The sequence below is a fragment of the Canis lupus genome, chromosome 8 (genome assembly GCF_011100685.1).
Source record: "Canis lupus familiaris isolate Mischka breed German Shepherd chromosome 8, alternate assembly UU_Cfam_GSD_1.0, whole genome shotgun sequence".
Classification (NCBI taxonomy): domain Eukaryota; kingdom Metazoa; phylum Chordata; class Mammalia; order Carnivora; family Canidae; genus Canis; species Canis lupus.
In genome coordinates, this window is record NC_049229.1 from 62,904,896 (window position 1) to 62,929,023 (window position 24,128).

The window sequence follows — 24,128 nt, forward strand, 5'->3', positions numbered from 1 at the left end:
GAGCCCAGTGCAGGGCTCCGACCCAGGACCCTGAGATCATGACCTGAACTGAAGGCAGACACTTACTTAACTGACTTAGCAACCCAGGCGCCCCTGTATATGCATTTTTTTTCACAATACAGATGGCATTAAAGAACTTGGGAGGAAATAATTGCAGTTTATGTGTTTTATAAATATCTTTTTTTTTTTTTAAGATTTTATTTATTTATTCATGAGAGACACAGAGAGGGAGGGAGAGGGAGAAGCAGGCTCCATGCAGGGAGCCTGATGTAGGACTCAATCCCGGGACTGCAGGATCACGCCGTGAGCTGAAGGCAGGCACTAAACCGCTGAGCCACCCAGGGATCCCCTATAAATATCTTCTTAAAGATGACAATGTTAGAATGATCTTCTAGACCTTTGGTGAATTTGATTTATTAGAATTGGTTTCATTGAAGATAAAGAGATAGTATGGTTAGTATTTTTGAAATATTCTTTGAAGAAAAATATATAATAAGTAGCATACCAGTTTGTGGTTAGATACCTACATATCCAGTAGCAGAGAGAGACTTTGATTTTCCAGATAATGAGAAGCAGAATCTATTTCACATAGCAGGATTCAGTGTTTCTTGGACTAACCTAGGACTCAGTCATTAAATAGGGCTCTTTTCAGAAACTGGTCCTTACATTTGATGACTTTAGTTAATATTTTATTGAGAATAAACGTTAACAGTTCTTCATAATTAACATAGGAAATAAGATTCCCTTTTTTATTGAAGTGAGCCAAATGACATAGGCTTATTTCTAAGATTTTTACCTATAAGAATAATGTTGAGATAAAGACATTAAAGTATTGCTTAAGTATGCTTGCCATTTTTCTAGGTGAAATTACATTTCAGGAGCACAGTCATGTGAAGTATGCATGGATAAACTCTTCTAGGTAGGGACACCTGTCTGGCTCAGTTGATAGAGCATGTGACTCTTGATCCTAGGTTGTAAGTTCAGGCCCTGCGTTGGGTGTAGAGATCACTTAACAATAAAATCTAAAAGCAAAACAACAACTCTTCTGGGTAGACTTCAGAGAATCCTCAATTTTAGCATTTTCTTTAGAATCTTCTTTAGAAACAATTAAATTGAGCCAGTTTTTAAAAGCCACATTGTTATTAGAAATTCAAGAATTCTTTTTCTTGGAGGGCACTTGATAGCATAGATAACTATGTCTGGGTATTATATGTTGGCAAGTTGAATTTAAATAAAATATTTTTAAAAAAAGAATTATTTTTCTTTTGGTTGTGTGATTGGCTAGTTTTTCCCTAGAAAATATTTATACTTTGCCTGGCTTTCCTCTCATTCCTCAGTTTTCTTTAAAGTTTCAATCCTTGGTCCTCTGCTCTTCTCTATGCATGCTATTTCACTTAGGGAGCTACTGTTAAACCTTTACTCTTTCAAAAAAACTTTAAATATTCATTTGAGAGAGAGAAAAGAGAGAAAGTGTGCATGAGCAAAAGGAGAGGTAAAGGGAGAAGCAGACTCCCCACTGAGCTGGGAGTCTAATGCGGGGCTCAGTCCCAAGACCAGAGATCATGCTGACTGAGCCACCTAGGCGCCTCTCAGCCATCACTTTTATGATCATCATTTCTAGGCTTTACCTCCCATTCAAACTCCAGTCCAATTTTTTTTTAGATTTCTTTGGGATGCGTAAATGTTCCATTCTACCATTACTTCAAGCTAAATGTCTTCTAAACAATTCTTATAACCCATGACTAATTTCTTTCAAACCCCCAGTTTCCACCAATAGTTCTATTCAATATGCTCAAGAGAGAAAGGCTGTTTGGCTATGAAATCTATTATCTCAGGGGCAGTCTGGGTGGCTCTGGTTTAGCGCTGCCTTCAGCCCAGGGCATGGCCCTGGAGACCTGGGATTGAGTCCCATGTTGGGTTCCCTGCATGGAGCCTGCTTCTCCCTCTGCCTGTGTCTCTGCCTCTCTCTCTCTCTCTCTGTCATGAATAAATAAATAAAATCTTTTAAAAAAATCTATTATCTCATTGATCATCAGTTTTGTTTAGCTTTTGCTAGCTAGGTAGTTATCTGCACTGAAGTTTCACACACACTGGAATAATAATAATAATAATGATACTTCATCATTAAGTACTTAATAAGTTACTTGTATTAACTCATTTTATCCTCATATCAATACAGATTGATGATTATTGCTTTATTCAGCTTCATTTTAAATTATATATGAGAAATAAGAGTTACAAACAAAAAAATGCAGTTTTGCTGCCCTTTGTATTTATCTATGTGATTACCTTTATGGTACTGTATTTCTTCTTGTGGATTTGAGTACTTTGTTTACTTTTCAAGGACTCTCTTTAATATTTCTGGGATGATTGCTAGTGGTGAATTCTTTAGGCTTTTGTTTATTTGTGAATATCTTCATTTCATCTTCATTTTTTTTTTAAAAAAGATTGTATTTATTTATTAGAGTGAGCACGAGCAGGGGGAGTGGCAGAGGAAAAAGGACAAGCAGACACACCATGGGGCTCAATCCCAGGACCTGAGCCAAAGTCAGACACTTTTTTAAAAAAGATTTTTTTTTTAAAGAAGGTTTCATCTTTTTTTTTTTTAAATTTTATTTATTTATTCATGAGAGACACAGAGAGAGAGAGAGGCAGAGACACAGGCAGAGGGAGAAGTAGGCTCCATGCAGGGAGCCTGACGTGGGACTCGATCCCGGGTCTCCAGGATCGCACCCTAGGCTGAAGGCGGCGCTAAACCGCTGAGCCACCTGGGCTGCCCTAAAAAAGATTTTATTTACTTATTCATAAGAGACAACACAAAGGCAGAGACAGAGGCAGAGAGAGAAGCAGGGTCCCTGTGAAGAGTCTGATGGCGGCACTGTATCCAGAAGCCCAGGATCATGACCTGAGCTGAAGGCAGACACTCAACCACTGAGCCACCTAGGTGCCCCAATGTTAAATGCTTAACTGACTGAGCCACCCAGATTCTTCTTACCTTTATTTTAGAAGATAGATTTCCTGGACATAGAATTTTTGGTTGACAGGGTGTTTTTTTTTTTTTTTTTTCTTTCAGTTTCCGGTATACATGGTTTCTGATGAGAAATCAGCTGTTAATGTTATTGAGGCCCACATATAAGTGAGCCTCTTGCTACTTTCAAAATTCTGTTTATCTTTGGCTTTTGACAGTTTGACTGTAATGTATATGTCTAGGTGTGGATCTCTCTGAATTTATCCCACTAGGCGTTTGTTGAATTTCTTGGATGGGTATTAATATTTTACATCCTATTTGGGAAATTTTCAGCCATTATTTCTTCAAATATTTCTGTATTTTTTTATTCTCTTTTTGAGACTTCCATTATCCATATGTTGGTATGCTCAATGACGTCCCACATTATCTCTGAGGCAGTGCTCAGTTGTTTAAATTCCTTTTTTTGTTTTTCCCCATAATGGGCACTCTGAACTGACCTTTATCAAGCTACCTGATGTTTTTCTTCTGTCTCTTGAAATCTTTTCCTGAGATTGTGTAGTGAATTTTTCATTTCAGTTATTTAAAAATTTTAATTAATTAACTAATTAATTTATCACATGTGAGCAGAGGGAGGGGCAGTGGGAAAGGGAGAGAAAAAAATCTGAACCAGACTCCTTGCTGAGTGTGGAACCTGATGAAGTGGTTGATCTTACAACCCTTAGATCAGGACCTGAGCCAGAACCAAGAGTCAGACCCTCAATTGACTGAGCCAGCCAAGCACCCATGTTACTGTCACTTTCAACTCCAAAATTTCTCTTTGGCTCTTTCAAAGTTTTCCTTTTTATTGCTATTTTCTAATTAGTGAGACATTGTTCTCATACTTTCCTTTAGTCCTTTACATGTGGTTTCCCTAGTTCATTGAATATACTTAAAAGTGCTGATTTAAGTCTTTGTCTAGACATTGGGCTTTCTCAGGGCCAGTTTCTATTGGTTGCTTTTTCTTTCTTGTGTATGGGTCATACAGTCTTGTTTCTTGACTTGTCTCATAGTTTTTTTGTTGTTGAAAATTAGACACTTAAAATAACGTAGTAACTGTGAATCAGGTTTTTCTTCTTTCCAGGGTTCATTTTTGTCATTGTTTGTTATAGCTTGTTTAGCTAATGCATTTTCTTAATTAAATATGTAAAGTCTGTATTCTTTGTTGTATGTGGCCACTAAAGTCTCTTGTTAGCTTAGTGGTTAGCTAATTATTGGATGGAGATCTAACTATTTGGAACTAATAAGTCTCCCAGTCTTTGCTGAAGATGTGTGTGTGTGTGTGTGTGTGTGTGTGTGTGTGTTGGGAGTATACCTTTAACTCTCAGCTGGGCAATTGAAAACTCTATCTTAGCCTTAACCTCCTATATAAGGTCTTATGATCAGCCAGAAATTAGAGATTAGGGCCTTCTCAGGTATTTCCTGATCATGTGCACACCTTTTAGTATATGCACAGCTCTATATGTGTGGATGGTCTTCTAGATTCTTAAGAGTAGGTTGGAGCTTTTCAAAGCCCCTATATCACTTCATTCTCCATCTTTTCCTTTTAAGCTTTTTGGATAGTCTATTATTTGCCCCAAATGCTATACACCCCCTCAGGCATCAGTGAAATTAAACAGTTGCCAGAGATTGTTTTTGCCAAGTACCTCAGGAAAAATCTTTCTGAGTTTGTATTTGGGCAAGCTCCAAGTCAGGTCAAATCCAGAAAACTTTGTAAGTGGGATCTTCCAGGAAACCATCAGGCAGCTAAAATAATGAGATTCCTCTTGAATTGGGCTTTGAAGAAACCCCAGGCTGATTCTGCCCCATCCAGTGGCTGCCATCTGCTAGTTTTCACTATAGTTGCAGTCTGTTAGTTTTCATGGCTGCCTCAGAGCAGGAGTGGAGAAGGGCCCTAAGTCAAGTTAAAATGCCACAAAGCTCTCTGTTCTTACCTAGACTCAGGGTTTTTTTGTTTGTTTTGTTTTTGTTTTTAAATACTGCCCAGATTGCTGCAAACCTTTTACTTTCCAGAGTTCAGAAAATGATTCTGACCATTTTTGCTAGTTTTCTTCTTGCTTCTATGGAGAAGAATTTTTTTTTAAAGATTTTATTTATTTATTCATGATAGTCACACAGAGAGAGAAAGAGGCAGAGACACAGGCAGAGGGAGAAGCAGGCTCCATGCATGGAGCCCTGACATGGGACTCGATCCCGGGTCTCCAGGATCACGCCCTGGGCCAAAGACAGGCACCAAACCACTGCGCCACCCAGGGATCCCTATGGAGAAGAATTTTTAGAAATTCTTACTCTGTCTTCAGAACTTCTTACTCCCTCTTTTCACCGACATCTTCTCTGTAACTATGGAGAACATAGCTGCTCTATTTTATATGATGTGGGTATATAGAAGCATAAGATACATATTTTTGTGTGCCATGAGAATCTTGTGATTTGGTCCTATCTACTGGATTGGGTTAAACGAGTTAGGTGGGATGTTGCCAGGCACAAGATTGAGTGTAACCAGAAGACTTTAGTTAGCCAAGGGAATTCAAGGTAAGGCATTGAGGATAGTGAAGCAGCAACATTATGGGGAAAGCCAAAATTGGTGCTTAGATTATAATATTGCACATAAATTTGGAAAGGCACATAAGTTTTACAAATAAACTTGGAAAGGTGGGCAGACATAGAAGAACATATCATGTAATTGGTAGAGCCTAATCACATAAGCAGGCCCAGTGATAAGTTTAAGTCTGAGACTTTGAGTAGTAGACTGGACTAGAGAGCTCTATGTACCTGATGTCCACTGCATGTTCTGGGGGGAAGTGTGGTACAGGTATTGTGGCTTATAGGAGTTGCAACAGGTTAATCACTCGTAGTTTGATTGTCAAGGCAAAACCATAACAAAGCATTGAATATTTTAGGATTTACTGAATTTTTTTGTCTATAAATGTTGAAGGGTTTTATTTATTATTTATTTATTTATTTATTTATTTTTAAAAAGATTTTATTTATTATTATTTTTTTAAATTTTATTTATTTATTCATGAGAGACACAGACAGAGAGGCAGAGACACAGGCAGAGGGAGAAGCAGGGCCCATGAAGGAAGCCTGACGTGGGACTCGATCCAGAAACTTCAGGATCACACCCTGAGCCAAAGGCAGGCACTTAACCGCTGAGCCACCCAGGCATCCCAGATTTTATTTATTTATTCATGAGACACACACACACACACACACACACACACACACACACAGAGAGAAAGAGAGAGAGAGGGGGCAGAGACACAAGCAGAGGGAGAAGCAGGCTCTATGCAGGGATCCTGATGTGGGACTCGATCCCAGGACTCCAGGATCACACCCTGGGCTGAAGGCAGGTGCTAAACCACTGAGCCACCCAGGGATCCCCCGTGAAGGGTTTTAGAGGAGAGGGAAATCAATAATAGGTGCAGTAGTCAGGAGAGTGTTCATGTAGGAGTGAAAGCTATTCTTTGTGTGTGTGTGTGTTTTTAAGATTTTATTTGTTTTGACAGCACAAGCAGGGGGAGTGGGAGAGGGAGAATCCTGATGTGCTCAATCCCAGAATCCTGGGATCATGGCCTGAACAGGGAGCTCCATGTGATGCTCAGTCCCAGGACCCTGGGATCATGACCTGCGCCAAAGGCAGATGCTTAACGAGTGAGCCACTTAGGTGCCCCAAAACTGCTCTTTGAATAACACGGTTTGGATAGTCAAGAAGTTAAATTGCATTGCGTACCTGCAGACATAAAGGTAGAAATGAATATGAAATGGAAAGTGCATGGGAACTCATTTTGAGTTACATCAAATTTCTTGGTGAAATAGTATTGGAGAATAAGAAAGTTTTTTTTAAATAAAGATTTTATTTATTTATTCATGAGGATATACAGAGAGGAGAGAGAGGCAGAGGGAGAAACAGGCTCCATGCAGGGAGCCTGACATGGGACTCAATCCCAGGTCTCCAGGATCAGGCCCTGGGCTGAAGGTGGCACTAAACCGCTGAGCCACCAGGCTGCCCCAAGAATAAGAAAATTTTAAAATAGGAAATTGTCCAGAACAGAATGATGAAAGGCTACTATGTGAAATGATTGCTGGGCCCTATTCAAATTAGACAACATGAATTAATGGTAGGTCTGTTCTATACAGTAATGTTTATGGTATTGTTTTCCTGTTCATGTCCTACAATTTTTGAGGAAAACAGAGGACTGATTTTATTATTAGACACTTAGTATGTGCCAAGCACCATGCTAAGCACTTTACATGTGTATTTAATCCTCACATCTGACCTTTTGAGGTAGTCATCGTCACCCAGTTTATAGATATAAGTAATTTAGTGTGTTAGTATGGCCCCTTTGTTTCCATGGAACCAAAATTTACCATAAGTAGTGGCAGTTTTATTGTGGGGGGCAATCCAGGTATTAGTTGGGGTCTTTCTTTGCAGTAGAGATCTGGTCAAATTGAATAAATTAGCTTTTCTTTGGTACTTACTTGTTCCTTTGTCATGTTTCTCATCATGCTTCTCTCAGACTCTACCCTGACATCTCTGACATGTTTTACCTCATATTATACTGAGCACAAAGCCCAGACTCTTCTTTTCACAAAATATCTACTTGCACCAAGACTTTTTCTTCTTAGCTAACTTTATTGAAGATTCAGGGGAGCATAGAAAAGTAAGATCAAGCATTGGACTGACATTTTTTTTTGGATAGACTTCTATTTTTCTGTCTCCACCTTTTTCTTCTCTTTTCCTTCCCTTTATCATGAATAACAGGAAAATTCCTTTTTTCCATGGCAGGATAGTTCTCCCCATACCCAAATCTATTAGACTTTCCTTTCCCAAGCATTTGTCAGAGTATTTAGACTAGAGTAATATAATTGACTTCCCAAAGGGAATTGTGGCTCCACTTTTTTTTTTAAGTTTTATTTATTCATGATAGACACACACACACACAGAGGGGGGCAAGAGACACAGGCAGAGGGAGAAGCAGGCTCCATGCAGGGAGCCCGATGTGGGACTCAATCCCGGGACTCCAGGATCACGCCCTGGGCCGAAGGCAGGCGCTTAAACCGCTGAGCCAACCAGGCTGCCCATGGCTCCACTTTTTAATATAAAATATAATATATTATATCATAATATGTTAATAGTTTGATATAATAATATAACAATATTTGCACAACTATAAGAAGATATGCAAATATATTAAGGAAATGTGTGCGAGTGTGTAGGAAACAGGAATCTTAGTTAATGGTTGTCTAGGAAAAGCTAAATTACTAGGCCTCAGGAAGAATGGGAACCATGACAAGCTGAGATAGAGCCTGGAATGAGATGGTCATTCATAATTCTTGGGAGTTTTAGGGGCCTTAGAAACAGAGTCTGTGGGTCTTTGTGTGGTATTCAGTCATTGACCTATCTCAGGGATCCCTACTTGCTTATGAATGTATCTGTGCTCTTCACTTGCTGTGATTAACTTGCTGATCTTTTAAACATTTTTATTTACCTTTCTGTGAGGGGGAATCTTTTTGGAAGGAATGTCTTAAATTCCTTTAGTAGAGGCTTTTCTGAGTAAGTATACCTAAGAAGCTGCTGTGTATCAGGCACGGTATTTGACAGATTTAGTACTTAGAGAAATTTAATATGCTCAGAGTTAAGCAGTGGCTGAGCAAGCATTTGAATGACAATTTATCTCAAAGGTTATATTCTTTTTATGTTCTTTTTTTAGGTTTGATTTGGGTATATAAATGACCCTATCCCCAAGGAGCAAACAATAAGTAGATGGTATAAGTATGTAGAATAAGTTAGCAGATAAATGCCATATGAATAGCACAGGGAGAGCATTCTGGGAGTTCAGCTGAAGGAGAATTATTTTCTGAATGGATGCTGAAGATTATGGCTAAAATAATCAATTGAACAGCAGAGTTAGGCTTCTAATATGTAGGGATGTACAGAAAAGAATTCCAGGCAAAGGGAATGACATGAATAAAGGCTTAATGATGAGAAGTCACAATGATCAATTTGAGTATTGGATAGGGTACTGAAATCTGTGGTACATACTACTTTAGGATGATTAATCTGGGAATAGCATGAAGGATAGATTAGAATAGAGTGAGATTAACATTAGGGGAACTACTAAGGAAGAAGTTTCAATGACTCAGATGTGAGATGAATTAAGAAGAAATGAATTAGTCTTTTGGTAAAAAAATATGACAAGAAAGAATTGAACTCAAGGATGATTCTAGAAGAGAAATGATATTACTTAAAGCCTGTATTAGCCTGATAATACTATAGAATACCATAGATTGGATGGCTTAAACAATGGGAATTTATTTCTCATAATTCTGGAAGCTGAGAAGTCAAAGATCAAGTTGCTAGCAATTTAGTTCCCTGGTGAGGGTGGCTGAAGATAGCTACCTTCTTACTGTGTCCTCACATGTGTGAGAGAAATAGGGTGAAAGAGAGCAAACTCTGGTCTACCTCTTCCTGTTCTTATAAGAACACTAACATTGTCGTAAGAGCCCCACCCTCATGGCTTCATCTAATCCTAATTACCTCCCAGAGGCTCCACTTCCCAATACCATCACATTGGGGGTTAGAGCTTTAACATGTGGATTTTGGGGGGGACACCATTCAGTCCATAGCAAAGCCTGATTATAGAGTATATGAATGAAGTATAATGGAAAATAAAATAATGTTGAGATTTCAAATCTAAGGGACAGTGAGAATAATGGCCCCCTTATGATAAATAAAATCTGGAAGAGGTATTGATGGGGGTAGAATAATAATGCCTGGTTTGTGTATTTTGAATTTAAGTTACTGGGCATCCCTGGGTGGCTCAGCAGTTTAGCGCCTGCCTTCTGCCCAGGGCGTGAGCCTGGAGTCCTGGGATCCAGTCCCACATTGGGCTCCCTGCATGGAGCCTGCTTCTCCCTCTGCCTGTGTCTCTGCCTCTCTCATTCTCTCTCTCTCTCTCATTAGTAAATAAAATTTTTAAAAAAAGAATTTAAGGTACTAATGGGACATCCAGATATAAATATCTATCAAATAGTTGAAAATATAAGCTTGAAACTAGCAGAGTGGCTGGGGAAAAAGAAAGATTTGAGAATATTCAATTAGTTGTAGTTGAAGCATGAGAGTAGATGATATATCTGAAGGAGGGAGAGATTTAGAGGAAAGATAAGAATTCTAAGGGTGATGCTTTGAGAAATGACTCCTATTTGGGGAGGGGGCTAGGATGTGAAAGATGAAGGAATCAATGGAGAAGTAGTCAGATTCTGCTTGGCCAAGATGGTATGAATTTATGAATTCAGTCTAAACTTATAGTAATGATAGATAAAACATGGCTGAGTTCAAAACAGGATAAATCCCAATTTATACTGGAAACAACTGAAATACAAATTTGTGAATAGGGTTGATGTCACAAGTCTGCTGGATTCCAGGCTGAAAGTAGGCATTTGTACTTTGCCTGCTCTTGCAGGGTAATGGGGGTTAAAGTGTTTCATGTAAGACAGGAACTAGAACTAAACTTACTACTTGAAGTCTCCTGCTTTTCCCAGCCCTGCTCCACCTCAGGAAAAGAGTCTGGAAAACCTGTTGGCTTCTGCTTGGGATACATAGAGCTTAGAGCACATTGTAAGTATAGAGATTCAGAAAGATATTGATACAGCCTTGGGACTTGGACTGAATCAAAGCTGCCCAATTACTTGTTGCTAGATTTGTGATATCTCTATTTAATAATCTTATCTGCTGGCATACAAGCTGGCTCAGTTCTGGCTGTCCAGGAAGTTATGTAGAAACAAAGTACATATTGCTTAGATACGAAGGGTTGAACACAGAGGAAAAGAGAAAGAAAAAAATAAGGGGTGCCTGGGTGGCTCAGGCAGTTGAGCATCTGCCTTCGGCTCAGATTATGATCCCAGAGTCCTGGGATCAAGCCCCACATTGGGCTCCCTGCTCAGAGCCCAGCCTGCTTCTTCTCCCTCTGCCTGCTGTTCATCCTGCTTGTGCTTTGTCTCTCTCTCTGTCAAATAAATAAATAAAATCTAAAAAAAAAAACAAACAAAGCCTCTTACATAAGCTACATTGAAACAAAGATTCCACAAATAAATCTAATAGCAGGAAAATGGCCAAAAAATAATAAGAGGAATTCAATATAAATAAAATTGTTATTTATGGAGCAAGCTGTCAAAAACCTTAAAGCAAGTAAGTTTAGGATTAAATGAAGGACTAAAATTCATAGATAGGAAAAAATTATGAGCAAAAATCAAAGATACATGAAATGAGTACAGGTGGATATGACTAATACAATTAAATGTATGAAAATGAAAAAATTACATCACTGAAATTAAAATTTCAGTAGAGATGCACACCAGATTGGACACAAAGAGAATCAGTGAATTAAAAGATAATTCTGAGGAATTCACTCAGAATGCGCCATGAATGGTAAAAAAAAAATGAGGAATATGAACAAGCAATTAGGAGATATGGATAGAATGAGAGGTTATGAAACATCAAATAGAAGTTCCACAACAAGGGGGTGCCTGGGTGACTCGGTTGAGCATTCAGTTCTTGGGTTCAGCTCAGATCATGATCTTGGGGTCATGAGATTGAGCTCTGTATCAGGCTCCATGTTCAGTGGGGAGTCTACTTGAGGATTCTGTCCCTTTCCCTCTGCCCCTCGCCCTTCTCACTCAGTCTCTCTCTAAAATGGATAAATGAATCTTAAAAAAGAGGAAAAGTTCCACAACAAGAAAAAGGAAGAGGCATTAAATAAATATTTAAGAGAAATGGCAGACAGTTTTCCAGAATTAAAACATATCACGACTTTTCAGAAAGTGTACTCTCAATACCAAACAGGATAAAATATTTATGTGTTGACACTTCATAGTAGATCTGTAGAACATTGATGATCAAAATAATGTCTTAAATGCTACTGGGAGGGAAAAATGGATTATTTAATAAAAGGCAATTAGAGTGACAGTAAACTTCTCATCAATAGAGGATCCCAGAAAGCAATGAAATAATATCCTCAAAATATTGAGAGGAAAATGAATCTTTTACCCAGCTAAATACATATAAGAGTGTGGGTCAAAAGAGAAACATTTCAGTCTATGGAAATTCTCTAGCCACATACTTAAAAAAAAATACATACTTCAGTGCGGTGCCTGGGGGGCTTCGTCGGTTAAGCATATGATTCCTGATTTTGGTTTGGGTCATGATCTCAGGGACATGAGATTGAGCCCCTTGTTAGGCTCCGTGCTCAGCCTAGAGTCTCGTTGTCTCTCTCCCTGCTCTCTCTTTCTTAAATAAATAAATAAATAAATAAATAAATAGATAAATCTTAGGAAAAAAAAGTGCTTCAGTAAGAAAGAAGAGTGAACTCAGAAATATGGCATGCAAAAAATAGTTGTGAGCATAGAAATTGATAAAATATATTGTTAAATATGTTGATGAAATGAGTAAGTTTTATTTTAATGAGTTCTTTTTTTAAAAATTGTATTTATTTATTAATGAGAAGCACAGAAAGGGAGAGAGAGGCAGAGACACAGGCAGAGGGAGAAGCAGGCTCCATGCAGGGAGCCCAACGTTAAGAAACTCTAAATAACAATAACAAAATGGGGGAATCATGTTCAATTGCAAAGATGATAGAAATATTGATAGTTTGAGTTTGTTAGAAAAATCGTTAGTTCTGCATTTCATTTTAAAATCTGAAAAAGTAATCGGTGAAAGACTAGAAGCAGATTCTATGAGCAGAGGGAAAAAGAATTTTTTTATTAAAGTCAGATGAGAGAAAAGGAGAAAACAGTCTCATGCATATATAAACAGTTGATTTATGATACAGTTGGCATGGGATTAGAATTTGTTAGGGAAGAATTTAATAAATAGTTCAGCATGATATTTATCCATATGGGAAAAGGTAGACCCTACCTCACAGTATACTTTCAAAACAAACTTAATTTGTAATAAACACTTAAATGTAAAAGCAAAACTTTAAAACTTTTAGAATGAAATATAGGAAAATCTTACAACCTTGGAGATAGGAAATAATTTCTTGAACTACAAAAGCACAAATTATAAAGAAAAACATTGATAGATTTGGCTAAATTTACATTTTAAAGCTTGTGTTCAATAAAGACTGTTTAAACAAACAAAAGGCAAGCAAGAGCCAGGGAGAATATCTGAGTTTTCAACTGGTATCATTTTTCATTAGCTTGAAGGACTTCTTTCAGTATTTCTTAGAGTACAAATCTGTTGCTGACAAATTCTTTTAATTCTCTTCTTTTCCTCTGTGCTCATTTTGTTTTTTTTTTTTAAAAAGATTTTATTTATTTATTCATGAGAGACACAGAAAGAGAGAGAGAGGCAGAGACATAGGCAGAGGGAGAAGCAGGCTCTATGCAGGGAGCCCGCCGTGGGACTTGATCCCTGGTCTCCAGGATTACACCCTGGGCTGCAGGTGGCGCTAAACCCGCTGCACCACTGGGGCTGCCCCCTTTGTGCTCATTTTGAAGGATATTTCTGTTGGGTGTAGAATATTGCACTGACTGTACTTCTTCTTTTCGGTACTTTGAAGATGTGATCTTCTGATCTCCATAAATTCTGACTAGAAACCAGTGACTAATAGAATTTGATATTTTCCTGTATGTATTTGTCATTTTCTCTGGTTGCTTCCAAGATTTCCTTTTTATCTTTGGTTTTTGTCACTTGAAATCTGATGTACCTGGACATGATTTTCTTTGTATTTCTCCTGCTTAGATGTTTTCAAGACTTCTTGGATCTGTAAATTTTATTTTACCAAGTTGGGGATATTTTTCAGCCATTTTTTCTTATTAAAGATTTTATTTATTATTTGAGAGGGAGAGAGAGCAGGGAGGAGAGGCAGAGGGAGAAGCAGACTCCCTGTGCAGTAGGGAACAGGACAGGGGCTCCATCACAGGATCTGAGATAATGACCTGAGGTGAAGGCAGACACTTCACCAACTGAGCTATTCAGGTTCCCCTAGCCATTATTTCGTTAAGTGGTTTTTTTTTTCTTCTGCCTGTTCTCTCTATCCTTTTCTTTTATGACTAATATCACACATATGTTAGACATTTTGCTATTGACTCAAAGGTCCCAAGGCTCTCTTATTTTGCTCCATTTTTATCCTCTCTCTGTTTTTCATATTGGATAATTTCCAGAGATCTATATGTAAATTTACTGACTGTTTCATCTATTTTCTGTCATTAAGCCTGTATTTTTATGTTCTAAAATTTCCAGCTGGCTCTTTAAAAACAAAATAATCGAACAATTTTTTCTCTGCTGGCATTCCTATCTTTTCACTCATAAAGAACATATTTTCTTTTACCTCACAGAGCAGAATCACGTTTCCAGATCTTTGTTAATTTCAACTCTGCGTCTTGTTTTTTTCTGTTGTCTTTTTTTCTTGAGAAAAGATCCTATTACTTTATATATGTCAAATAACTTTGAATTGTATTCTGGACACTGTGAATGTTATGCTGTGAAGACTCTGTGTTTTGTTACTTTCCTCTATAAGTTGTTTTTTTGTTTTAATAGACAATTTAAATAGACTTAAACTATAAACTAACTCAGGTGGTAGTTTATTTTTATTTTTTATTTATTTTCAGGTGGTAGTTTAAATCTGAGTTTAGTTCTTTTATCCCTAGTTGCAGTGTTGTTTGCACACAGTCCTGTATGTATGTGTATGGTTCAGGGATAAGCTAGAGATTTGTACAGAGACAGATAATTTATATTTCCTTCTCTCTGGTTCTCTCTTTCTAGTGATTTGCTTTCTGTTTCCAGTAGATATGGTTGTTGTAAGTTATGTGTTTTAGTAATTCAGACCAAAAAAAAAATCTGTGAGCAAGCTATTGGAATTTTAACCACATTGTGTTGAACAAATTAATGCCATTATCCCTCAGGCTAAAAGTGATAAAGAATGGAAACCCATATTCTTGTGCCATTCACTTCTTCCAAGTGTTAACACCTCTCCAGAATCTACAGCTTTTGGTTAGTCCCCAGTTGCTTCAGGTAGATTTTGTTTTGTTTTTGTACTTTATTTAATTTATAGAAGTTATCTTTGAAAGGATGGGTCCAGGAGTCATTTATTTAGTCATAGTGGAAGTGGGACCTGGAGAGAGTATAGGTTGACACAATCATTTCAGTAAATAATTTGGCAATATCTAGTAAAAGTTGAAGTTGAGAATTTCCTAGAACAATTTTTGCACATATACACATGTATAGGAACGATCACTACAGTGGTTTTGGTAATAGGAAAAAATTGCAAATAACCCACATGTTCATCAATAAGATAGTAGGTAAATAAATTGTGGGATAGTTATAAAATGAAATGCGATACAGTAGTGAAGATGAGTAAGTTAGTGCTATAGGTGCCAACATGATTAAAGTAAAATGTGATGTTGAGTAAAAAGTGTATCAGAAAGATATGTATGGTATAATATTAATTATATGATGTTAAGCATGTGAAACAATATATATCGTGTCTGTAGTTACCCTATGCAAAATTTTACCCATTCCAAAATACCAGTCTTTTTCCACATTTCCTATCTCTTTTCCCTGGTTTATTAGTATTTTTTTCTTTTATGTAATTATCAGTATTTAATGTACTATGTTTTACTCATTTAACTATTTTGTTTGTCTTCTCCACCAGACAAGTAGCTCAATAAAGGCAGAAATTGGTGTTTATTTGTTCACTGTAGTATCCCCAGGCATAAATATATAATAGGTACTCAATAAGTATTTGCTGAATGAACAAATGAATAGTATAAATATATGACGGTTTGATTAACCACAAATTTAGATAAGTTTTATGGGGGTGTCTCATGAATCTAAAATGTTTTTTTAATTTATTTTTTATTTTTATTTTTAAATTATTTATTCATGAGAGACACAGAGAGAGAGAGGCAGAGACATAGGCAGAAGGAGAAGCAGGCTCCATGCAGGGAGCCCGATGTGGGACTCCATCCCTGGACTCCAGGATCACACCCTGAGCTAAAGGCAGACGCTTAACCATTGAGCTACCCAGGCATTCCTGAAATGTTTTATTTCTTAAAAATAAAGTATTTAATGAAAATGCTGGAAAGAAAGACTTAAAATGCTGGAAAGAAAGGACAATTCATGGGAGTACTTTTAATTAGAGGTATAGTTTTAGAAGAGAAGGGCATGCACCTGGCAATGACTCCTTTTGCAATAGAATAAAAGAAAGAAAGGTTGACACATACATGGAGACAAAGAGAGGGAGAAGTTCATCTTTGTTTCTTTGAAGTAGTAATTTAGGCCATCTGTTGTAGTTGAGAAACTGGATAATGGATACAATCTGGGTTAGTGAATTAGCTCAATGGACATGTTAGAAGGTGGAGATTATAAGAGCCTAGGTTGTTATTTAGGGTATCAATTATATGGATGATTTCAGTCTTGAAGGGTTTGAAAGAGGACTAACCTTAATGGAATGGGTGCATTTGAATGGCTTGAATAGTAATGCTAACAAAAGCAAACACTCATATGTGCCAGAAATTATTCTGGATTCTCATGTCATTTAAAATGTGTCAGGGGGATGCCTGGGTGGCTCAGTGGTTGAGTGCCTGCCTTTGTCCCAGAGCGTGATCCTGGAGTCCAGGAATCGAGTCCCACATCAGGCTTCCTGCATGGAGCCTGCTTCTCCTTCTGCCTGTGTCTCTGCCTCTCTCTCTCTGTCTCTCATGAATAAATAAATAAAATCTTAAAAAAAATTAAAAAAAATGTGTCAGGGATTGTTCTAGATTTTTTATGTAAATTCATTTAATACTGACAACCACCTTGAGGTAGGGATATTATTATGAGCATTTTGTAGGTGAGGAAATTGAGACATAGAGAAGTTAACTTGCTCAAGGTCACACTGAGGCAGACCTGGGATTCAAACTTAATGCTACCTAACTCGAGTCCATACCCCTTAACAATATTATACTCTTTAAATGGGGTAGTAGGAGATTTAACTGATGTCAAACATCAAAATTAGTAAGCAGGCCATGGGAGTAGTTTCCAACACATGCTTTGTTGCTTTATTTCTGGTTATTCAAGATACCATTAAATTGTTTTTCCAATTACTGTCTGCTTTATCAAAGTCTCAAGCCTCCCCCAAATTTCTGAATAAATCATTGAACTTATTTATTAAAAATTTTTTTAAAAAGATTTTATTTACTTATTCATGTGAGACAGAGAGAGAGAGAGAGGCAGAGACACAGGCAGAGGGAGAAGCAGGCTCCATGCAGGGAGCCCGACGTGGGACTTGATCCTGGATCTCCAGGATCACGCCCTGGGCCGAAGATGGCGCTAAACCGCTGAGCCACCGCGGCTGCCCTAAATTTAATTAAAAAAAAAAAAAGATTTATATATTTATTTATTAGAGAGAGAGGAGAGTGGAGATGTGAGGCAGAGGGAGATCAAGAGAGAGAATCCTAAGAAGACTCCCCTGATGAGTAAGGAGCTCATGTGGGGTCTTGATCTCAATACAGGAGCTGAAATCAAGAGTCAGATGCTCAACCAACTGAGTTACCAGGTGCCCCTGAGCTTTCTTTTAATCACACAGAATGTTTGACATCTTCAAAGCTTTATATTATATTCATGTTTTCTTTCAGAGTGATTCCAACTTTTTACCCCAAAATAACTCTTCACCATCTTTCTTTACATGACTATTTATCTTTGAAGAATGAACTTCTCTTCAGGATGTATTTTTGGGAATGAACAATGCCTGGTTAGCCAGACCAACCTGTCAATCAGTGAGGTGACATAGTCCAGTTGTGTATAAACCCTAAAGGTCTAAATCACTAAGATTTTATGAACATTTTTGCTAATATTATGAAGCTTGGCTACTTTGTGTATTATAATGGGCAGTTGCCTTGCTGTCTGAAGACTTTTTTTGGCTACTCAGAAACCTCTTTTCTTGATATGTGGCCACATAGTTTTTTAATTGTCACAGATTTATTTTGAATGTGTTTCACATATCATATAGAATTTATCGTTTCCCTAAAATAAGGATTATTCTTTATTTATTTTTTAAAGTTTTATTTATTTAAGTAATCTCTACACTCACCATGGGTCTTGAACCCAGGACTTCAGGATCAAGAGTCACATGCTCTTCCTGAGCCAGCCAAGCGTCCTAAAAATGAGGTGGAAAAACACTGATTTAGTCACCCACAGTTATTATTAAAGCTATTAAAAATTGTTGGTCAACTCTTACAGTATTATTTCCATAGCTTCTGTAAAATCAATCTGCTCAATAGCTTTCCCATAATTTAGGTTATTTGAATTAAGAGTGGCCATAACAGTTGGCAAATGTACAGTGCTTTAATTTTAAAAGGATTTTTGCATGGATGATACCATTTGATCTGCCCAATAACTCTTTAGTGGCACTCTTTAAGTGACAAAGCAGGGTTTTTTTTTTCTTTTGTTTTGTTTTTTTTTTTTTCTCATTTTACAGATAAGAACCCGAGGCTGAGGGAGATTAAAAGATTGGTCTTAAAATGAGTAAGTAGTAGAACTGGATCCTGAAACTGTTTCTTCCGACTGCCAAGTGCAGGCTCAGAACGTCCCTCCACTCTAGTTGATTCTTTTAAGTATCTTCCTATTAATATGCATGATGCTCCTTTCCATTGGCTTCGTTGTTTTTTCAGCACAGGGGCTTCCTAACGTTCCTGTTTCCATCCTGGGTAGTTGAAAGGGAGCACACCTGGGTTCCTTCTGTCTCCAGTCTTTCGTTTTTCTTTCCTGTGGCCCTTCCAGCTTCACCATCCGTGGAAATCTCCTCCTTTCCCTAGCCCCAACTTCTAAAGTCTTCTCCCAGCCCCCAGGCAGTGGGACCTCCCATCCTAATCATCAGCAGGAGAGCCCATCAGAGAGGGGAGGCAGAGGGCATGGACCGCAGCACGCCGGGAAGCCATGCTGAGGGTTACTTCTGCATTTCCTTCCTCGCGGTCCTCAGGAGCGTCCTCGCCGCCCTCCGGCCCCGGCAGTCTCCAGCCCGCCCCGGATCCGCCTCCCCCTCCTTCCTCCCGAAGGTTGAGACCAAGCGTGGGACGCACCTGTGTCCCTCTCCGGTCGCCCCGTTGAGGCACACCGGGGGCTGCTCCCGGAGCAGGATTTACAGGCCCGGAGAACGCCAATGGGAGATCCAAATGGTCGGGGACTCCGGCACTTTAAGAGGCTTTTCTCTGGGAAACACCCGTCCCCTCCGAGCGTCTTATGAATGGAAATACTCCTCCCCCGGTCGAGCCCATTTTCCCATTTCACCAGGAGCCGCAGCTTGCTCTCTCCTTTCGGTCTCCCCGCCCACATCAACTCGGGCAGCTCCAGGAGGGGACGGACAGGAAGCCTTTGGCCGCCTATTAAATCCCACCCATTTCTCCGGGGGCGATTTCCTAACCTTCCGGGACCGAATTCTGCAATTTGATGTGCGTTTTGTCCGAATGGTAGCGACACGGGCCTAAGGGAGGGGGAAAGCGAGGGGGTGGGGGGTGGGGGGTATGCGCTCTTTTCCTCGCAACATCGCTGGCGGAGCGAGGGAGCTCACACGACACAGATTTTGGGGCAAAGCCTTTCCATCTGGACAGCACCATGTCCACCAAAGCGGAGCAGTGTAAGTAGCAGCCGGCCCGGCGTTCCGGCCCGGCCTCCGGCTGGGAGCTATTGCAGTTGCGGCGTTTGCGGCTGCCGGGAGACCTTGGCATCGTGCTGGTGCGGGGGTGGGGGCTGAGGTTGGGGCGGGTGGGGGGCGGGGGGCGGAAGAGAAGGTGGGGGAGGGTGGACGTTAATGGCAACGCGGCGCTGTCCCCGGTGCTGAAAAATAATGCGGTCTTCCTCGGGCTTGTGGTGGGGTTTCGTAGGGCTGAAAGACCCTGCGAAATGAAATTAAAATGGGGTCCTTCTCGGGAGAAAGAAGCCTCATATCTTTCAGATAAACATTTCAGTATCTCTTGTTGGAGTGGGGGAAGGGGGGGCAGCGGCAAATCAGGGGCGGGGAACCGTCAATGTAACCAGAGCCTGCCTGGCCTTCTGAGCATGCCCAGTTCTAGGTGCTGGAGCCATAGGGGAGTTTTGAGTCTGCAGTTTCCACTTCGGGCTGGAGAGGCCAGAAAGGAGAGAAGGGGGAGGGAGCCAGGAGTCAGGCAGAATTCTGGACCAGGGCGAGGAAATCAACTCCGAAATACCTGCACTAATGCAAAAACTAAGCACACTCTTAGGTTAAAAGCAAGAGTTGTTGCTTTGCGTTGAGGTGAAAGGGGCTCTGGGAAAATGATCTAATTATTTTTCCAAAGAGGTTTCCTTTGTAGGACAGCTCACACAAGCTAAAACAAATAGCAGGGGGATTTTAGTTGTCCTAGTAATGATTGACTGTGTGTTTGGTTGGAGGCAACCAGCTAACTCCTTGTGGACAGAGGAAGTTTCTGATATGCTTTCTATATAGCCTCTCTTATTGTAGTGCGCATTTGTAGGCCGTTGTTATGTACTTGGTAGGTTGATTAATGTGAAACCTTTTCCTGACTGCTCTTGAGGGATTCAGGAACTTGTGTTTGTAAATAAAAGATGTTTTTATTAAGCAATGAGTTTGAATTTTTAACAAACATGCCAGAACTTGTTCATCTAATTGACTCATTTCTTTCAAAGAAGTACACAGTTATGTTGAAAATGCTGTCCTGTCACTACTTAAAAGTCTTTGTAATTCTTCTTTGGAATGGCTGTTAAGGCCATTTTGTGAGACACCCAAAATAGTACTCTCATTATTTTGGGGCAGTATGTTGTAAATGGTATGTATAAGGAGTGTGTCACTTATTCACCAGATAGATGCAATGAACTGAAGGCTCATAGAATTCCCAGACTGATAGTTCATTAGAGATAGTCTATGCCCACCTACCATTCAGTGCTTGTATTTCTTTACAATGTTATTTTTGGAATCTGGAACATCTGAGTTTGAATCCTAGTTCTGCCATTTACTATTTGACCTTGGGAAGATAATGGACTTCTCTAAACTTTATTTTCTCATCTGTAAACCTGTGGGTAATAGTGCAGATGGGGGGTTGTTGTGATTACAAGTGAGGGAATACATACAAAAGATTGAGTAGTGAGCCTAGCACATAGCAAGTATTCAATAAATCATAGTTATTTCCCTTTTAATAGTCCATCTCTTCTAAATAGAAAGTTCTTTTGTGATTTTTTGGGGCCTTTTTGGAAAATTAAATCTAAACCTCAAAGATAAATTTTGCTTCTACAGAGGCTTTCGAAAAAATTGAATGCATTATATTCTGAGTAATGGTAACATAGTTGGAATCAGTGTGAACTTCCCACTTGAGGATATCACACCCTTGAAGGTTTTATTATAGTATGTTGTTAAAAAACCACCACCTGTCATTTGATTTTATAGTTACCATTACGTAACTTCAGGTTGAAACCAGCGAGTATTTCTGCCTTCATTCTGTGTTTTCTCTTCCTTGTTATATTTTGAGATGCACTGAATGCTTTGTCTTATATCTTTCCTGGGCAGTTAATACCAGGATCGATAAAATCTACAAGTGGATTTGGTTGTGTAGTGCAGGTGGTTTGTAGTTAAGAAGCTATTTTATAATTGTTTATAAAACATTGTTTTTGCTCTGTAGATGATGGAAAGGACACCATATTTGAAACTAAAACATGTGGATTTGCATTTTGTATGCCCTTCTGATTAATTCTGAGACATCGGGCAATTAACTTAATACTTTTGTGCCTCAGAGTTTCCATCTATAAAGTAAGGAATAATAGTACCAGGTGTCTTTGTTTAATCCTAAATGTTGTAGAGGGCAAAGGTCGTAAATGTGAAAAGAATAACGGTGCTCTGAGTGTTTTTAGGTGTCTTTATTTAGAGTGAAGGGAAGTTAAGAATTTCTTTCTCTCTTACATGCATTAATATGAATGGATTGTCACTCTAGTGCACATATACCTGAAAATAGAGCAAACACAAGAAAAGCTGCATGGTGGTTGTTCATGAAGGGTGAATACTTTTTAATAAAAAGAAATTGCAGATCTGTGATCTTTTTTATTTGGACTTGTTAGGAATATGGTTAGGAGGAAGGAGAAAGAGAAGGGAAGGCCACGAGATTTTTCTCCTACTGGATGTGAAGACCACCAGAACGGGAGAGAACTAAAGAGTTCATTTATCCTCTGCGTTCAGGAGTATTATGCACAATACCACTCCCTGAGGACCAAAGGTGGAGAATTAGGTTTAATATAATGTCAAAATATTATTTCTGTTCTCTTCTTCCTGAGGCCTCTTGATGTAGGTAGAGGTTTCAGTGGTGCAGGAAGTGGACATAGTTTGGTTGAACCAGCAAGAGGAAGCACTTGCATTTCAACCCAAACAGATTACGTGATTTACCTTTGAAATGTAAAGTATCACAGATATGTGAAAAATGGTTTTCTTTTTATGTAGTGGTATTTTCTTGTATGAAATAAGTAATAATGATGAAAGGCTACTTTTAGCTAAGATATAGTTTGGAGCTGTTTTTATACATTCAGTCTGTTTCCTGTGTAATGTGCAGAACATCATAACAGAAGATGAAAGCTTCCTAGCAATTTCTTAGGCGATTGCACAGAGCTAAAACTTTTTTCCTCCAAATGTTCTTTTTCTTACAAAGTTCACTGTAGTGAAAATGTTTTTGTAGCTGATATGGAGTCTTAAATGATAAAAATAAGAAATTGTCATTCTTTTTTAGGGGGTTATAAGGAGTCCATCTCCTTTCCTTTCCTCTTGTCTCCTAAGAGTTAAAATTGAATAATCCCAAGTACTTTAGATGTGCTCTTTCACAAGAAGCTTGCTTTTAATAACAGCAGAAGTTAAGAGCTGGGGTTCTAGAATCTAGGTATGAATCCTGGCTCTGTTTCTTGCAATCTCTGTGGCCTTGGACAAGTTAACCTAAGCATCGACTACCTTATCTATAAAATGGGGATAGTCATAGTTGTAAAGATTAAATGAGGTGATCCACGAAAGTGCTTAGCACAGAATTCTGGCACATAAAGTGGAGTTAATAAATGTTAGCTATTAGTATCATCATTATCAAGTATAAAATCTTGTGCTTGCTGCTAAAATGAGGATAATTATAAATTTGGACATAGCCCCCCAGAGTGTAGCAGGAAAAAAAAGAGTAACCATGATATTACTTAAATGGGACATGGGCTATTGGACTATTTTTTATTCTCCTTTCCTCTTCTCTGAGTCTCCTCTATAGCAATAATCAGCCTAATCCATTTTTAGGTGGGAAGGAATCTCTGCACGGCAATTCCTTGACTTGGTATATCTAGCAAGGCACTGGCTAATCGCCTAAGCAGAACATTTCTAAAGCATGATTTACCTATCCATCAGCTTTTGTATTATGATGACAGTGTAGCAGCTGATAAACACAAATCACTTATGTAAATATCCATCAAAATGTTTGCCAAATTTAGAAATTAACCTCAAAGTTTGAATATAAGCTTAAAATAGCTAATTATAGAAATGCAAATAAATGTGATTTTTAATGTATTTATCCTACTCAACATCTTTATCTCAGTAACTAAAAATCTTTTTGATTATATGAAGAAGAAACACTTTTAAGAGTAGAGATAATTAGCACTATAATTTTAAGTTGAACTTAGCCCTTTCCCATGCATCTTTAAAGGCCATGTTTAGAGAAATCAATAGAGTATTTAAAAACATGTTTATACACATTATATTACTATATAGACTATCATTATATTGCTAATATTATAATAGAAAAGCGCTTTGAATAGCTCTGCAAACTGCAGCCATTTAGAAATCTGGGCACAGCAACATTGCTAATTTCTTGTATAGGAAAACTAGTTTTATTCATATATGCAGAAATCGGAGTAGGCTATTAACTATATTTGTGGTAGCAAAAAGAGCACATGGTTTTAGCTCTTGTCTTACATAGTTTCTCTGCATCATTTGACAGTAGTTGCCACATTTTTTATTTAAACTTTCCTTTTCTTTCTTTTCTGGCTGTTCCTACTCAGATTTTTTTTCTTGGGCTACTTTCTTCTACTTATCCTTTATGAACAGAATTCTGCAATTAGTTGTCCCCTCCTGTTTTAATTGCACAGATTCCTGGTTTCATTCGC

At 38.5% G+C, this 24,128-nt stretch overlaps 1 protein-coding gene across 11 annotated transcripts in view; it reads left to right on the forward strand.

Annotated features, from left to right (window-relative positions):
* The first annotated feature begins 19,101 nt into the window (after positions 1–19,101).
* The window catches only part of UNC79 (unc-79 homolog, NALCN channel complex subunit), a 238,947-nt gene continuing 233,920 nt past the window's right edge, over positions 19,102–24,128 (forward strand). For 10 of the 11 annotated variants that reach the window (XM_038545589.1, XM_038545598.1, XM_038545591.1 and 7 more), the window contains exon 1: positions 19,507–19,620. In XM_038545589.1, coding sequence (XP_038401517.1) covers positions 19,599–19,620 — 22 coding nt within the window. In that variant the 5' untranslated portion in view covers positions 19,507–19,598. Of the gene's footprint in view, positions 19,436–19,506; positions 19,621–24,128 lie in introns of those variants that run through there. The other variant, XM_038545595.1, reaches the window with a different exon arrangement.